Here is a 3,171-nt window from a genome sequence, read left to right as displayed (position 1 = left end):
AGAGGCAGGACGAGGGGGGGCGGCCTCGTGTGGCCCCTGCCTTTTAACGGGGGGCCCAAGGCAATCTGGGAAGAATATCCACACCTGCGCGCAGGTGTGCGCGCAGGCAACCATAGTCCAGGGGGATTCTGGGAGTTGTAGTTTTCCAAAAGAACAACATGGGTCACTTCCGGTTTATGTACAGGGGAAATGGAGTAGATCCCCAAAGGGAGACAGCAGCCAGCCGGCTCTGTTCTCAGACATCTGAGATGGAGATCTTGATGGCACAGACATGAGTTCTTTGCTGATTTCTTATACAGGAAGGCTCTTTTCCTAAGACAGTTTTCCTCTGCTTTGCTTTTGTGAAGGCTCATCTGTGAGGACATGTGTCCTGTAGAGGCCGTAGAGCATGGCTGAGCATCACTCTGGTGCTGACATGTTGTTACATAATGTTGTAGTTCCCATGGAAGCCACAGGGTGTCATGCCTTCCTCTGTGGCCTGGAAGATGGTTTGCATAGTCACTGATACCATTTTCTTCTCTTCAGTGTTCTTGACAGGCAGCGACCGGATTCCCATCTATGGCATGGCCAGCCTGCAGATTGTCATCCAGTCCACAGCCACTGGGGAGGAGTACTTACCTGTGGCACACACCTGCTACAACCTTCTTGACCTCCCTAAATATAGCAGCAAAGAGATTATGAAGGCTCGACTGACCCAGGCCCTCGACAATTATGAGGGTTTTAGTTTGGCCTGAGGCTCCCCAGCTTACCCAAGACATCCTTCCCTTCCTCAGTGGGCACATTGCAGCTGATACAAAATATCATGGGGAGTGATTTCTATTTTTTTATTGTCTAAGTGGATTCAGACTTTTGAATCCTAAATCCCAGTCAATGTGTTTCTTGGGTTCAGTAGTAAACAGTCTTTTTGAAAAATCAGTGGTTGGGGATCGGCCAAAAAATTGGCTTTAGTACGGAAGGTGGATTGGTTTTGTTTTGTTTTGAACTAAGGTTCCTATTGTTCCTTATCTGTGAATGTGTTGTGATCTGCTGGATTAAATGGCAGTAAATTTTTTGTCTCCCAGATGTGTCTCAGTCTTGCTGTTTCTTCCCTGTGCTCCCCTGCTCCTTTCCAAGCTTCTCTCTCCTCTGAAGAGATGACTGATTGGCATATCCCTTCTTGCCTGCCATGCAGAGCATTGCCGGTCTCTGCAGCTTCAGAAATGCATGGCTGTTGCAGCCCGCTCCAACCCACAGATGGAATGGGCTTCTTCAGAACTCCCAAATTCCAAAAAGCCGAGTCTGGGTTCATTGCTTGTCATAGCTTTTGAGACGTTATGGGAGCCTTTATGAATACACCCTGCTTAAAGAAAACAGGTCACGAAGGAATAACAGCCTTCTGTGACTGTCCACTGCCTAGGCCTCCCAAAACACACATACACCTCTGGTTGCAGGTGGGCTGTGTGCGTATTGTTAACCATGACATGTGGGTAGACAGTGAATTAGTAAACCCCTGTACCTTGCTTTTGAAGCAAGTTTCATTTTCTTGTCTACATATTGCCCTAGAATGGTGTAATTAATAAACATCTTGTCCCTTTCTTTATTACTTTGTATCTATTGCTTTCCCTTTCTTACCTTTTCTTTCCTGTGTTCTCCAACCCCTGCTTTCCTTGCTCTCTTATCCCTGTCTTTGCTACTTGAATCAGTTCCCCTCTTCCTTGTACTGGTGGATGCATGCTGTCTTTTTTATTTTAAATTTTGTAAGTTTTTTTTTTAACCCTTGTCTCTAACTGTTAAAATATAAAGATATTCTTTATGATAGAGTCTTTGTTTATCACATATGAAATGTCCATTTCCAGTGGAATTTCAGCAAGGGAATTATGTTTAAGTCAAACACATGTGTCTCGAAAATGAAATGTTTAACTACTCATCATTGGATAAGAAAATTCTAATGATCAAAGAACTCATGTAACCCTAATTTATGATATGTAGTAGCTAGAGAAAAGACCTATTTATATAAAATGAAGTACATATAGATTGTAATGCAGCATCAAGTCTTGATGGAAGGAATGTAGATTTTTGCTTTTTCTTTTTGTTTCTAAAAGTTACTCCAGTTGCTAAATTGGTAGTTTTTCAGTCCTTATAAATACAACATTTAAAAAAGATACACAATTATATGAAATGTTTATTTTCTATGTGTGTGCATATAGTTCATTATTACCCAATAAATTTGGTGTTTTAACTTAAAACAGTTTTGCGTTGTACTTGTGGGGATGCACAGTAAACTTTCTCTACGGAAGCTGCAGGGCCTTCCAGTGGAAAGGAGGGTGGAGCCAAGCGCTCTACACGCGGATAGGAAAGCGATGGGGAAGAATGGGGATGGGGAAGGTTGTTAATGGTCAAAAAGCTTTTCCCAGAGAGGGAAAGGAGCTGGCAAATGCTCCGGCATGGGAGAATACTTAGGGAAGAGCCTGGAAGAGTTTGCCTTGTGCACCGGAGGAAAGAGAATAGTGACAGAGACCTGAGAGGGAAGGGGGACTTCCAGGCCCAGAGTTGGTGGTCAGCTTTTGTGAGTGGTCTCCATAGGATGTGTTCAAGAATCCAGAGCTGGGTGATGTGACGTGAACTTAGAAAGGTGGGATTTAGAACACTTAGGATGGGAATGGCAGAAGCAGGAGGCAGCTCACAGCATTGAGGGAGGTGACAGTGGAGACGGAAAAGGGCATTTGAATAACAGAGAAGGGGAAGGGGAGAGGAGACCCGAAGTGAGTCAGACTTAGTCACCTCATGCTAATGAGTATTAGCACCCCCCTCTGTGCCAATCTGTGCGTGGAGCCCAGCAGGAAACTATTTTGAATAAAATTACCTTAAGTATGATGTATTGTTTTGAGAGAGTTAAATAGGTGGCTGGTCGGGTAAAGGTCCTTGCCACCACATCTGATTCAGTTCCAAGACCCCCTAATGGAAGGAAAGAACGAACCCCAAAAAGTTGTCCTTTGACCTCTGCTTGTGCAACATGGCATGTGCATGCCCCCCCCACACACATACACACATACCCCCACACACACACAATAAAAAGTGAATTACAAATAATAAGGAGAACAGTAGCTTTTTAATGCTAAGATCTATTCAGTAAACATTTAGTAACTTACATAGTGCTAAGTTTAAAGAAAATTATTTCCTTGTACATTAAGT

At 43.6% G+C, this 3,171-nt stretch overlaps 1 protein-coding gene across 2 annotated transcripts in view; it reads left to right on the top strand.

The window, feature by feature from the left end:
• Window positions 1-2,225, top strand: part of Herc3 (HECT and RLD domain containing E3 ubiquitin protein ligase 3) — a 121,450-nt gene extending 119,225 nt beyond the window's left edge. For both annotated transcript variants that reach the window (XM_026785959.1, XM_005360562.2), the window contains exon 25: window positions 526-2,225. In XM_026785959.1, the coding sequence (XP_026641760.1) occupies window positions 526-734 (209 nt within the window). In that variant the 3' untranslated portion in view covers window positions 735-2,225. The remainder of the gene's footprint in view (window positions 1-525) is intronic.
• Window positions 2,226-3,171: the final 946 nt, after the last annotated feature.

The sequence above is a fragment of the Microtus ochrogaster genome, linkage group LG3, assembly GCF_000317375.1.
Source record: "Microtus ochrogaster isolate Prairie Vole_2 linkage group LG3, MicOch1.0, whole genome shotgun sequence".
NCBI classification, from domain to species: domain Eukaryota; kingdom Metazoa; phylum Chordata; class Mammalia; order Rodentia; family Cricetidae; genus Microtus; species Microtus ochrogaster.
Note: the sequence above shows the minus strand (reverse complement) of the source record. Positions and strands in the feature narration are given on the sequence as shown.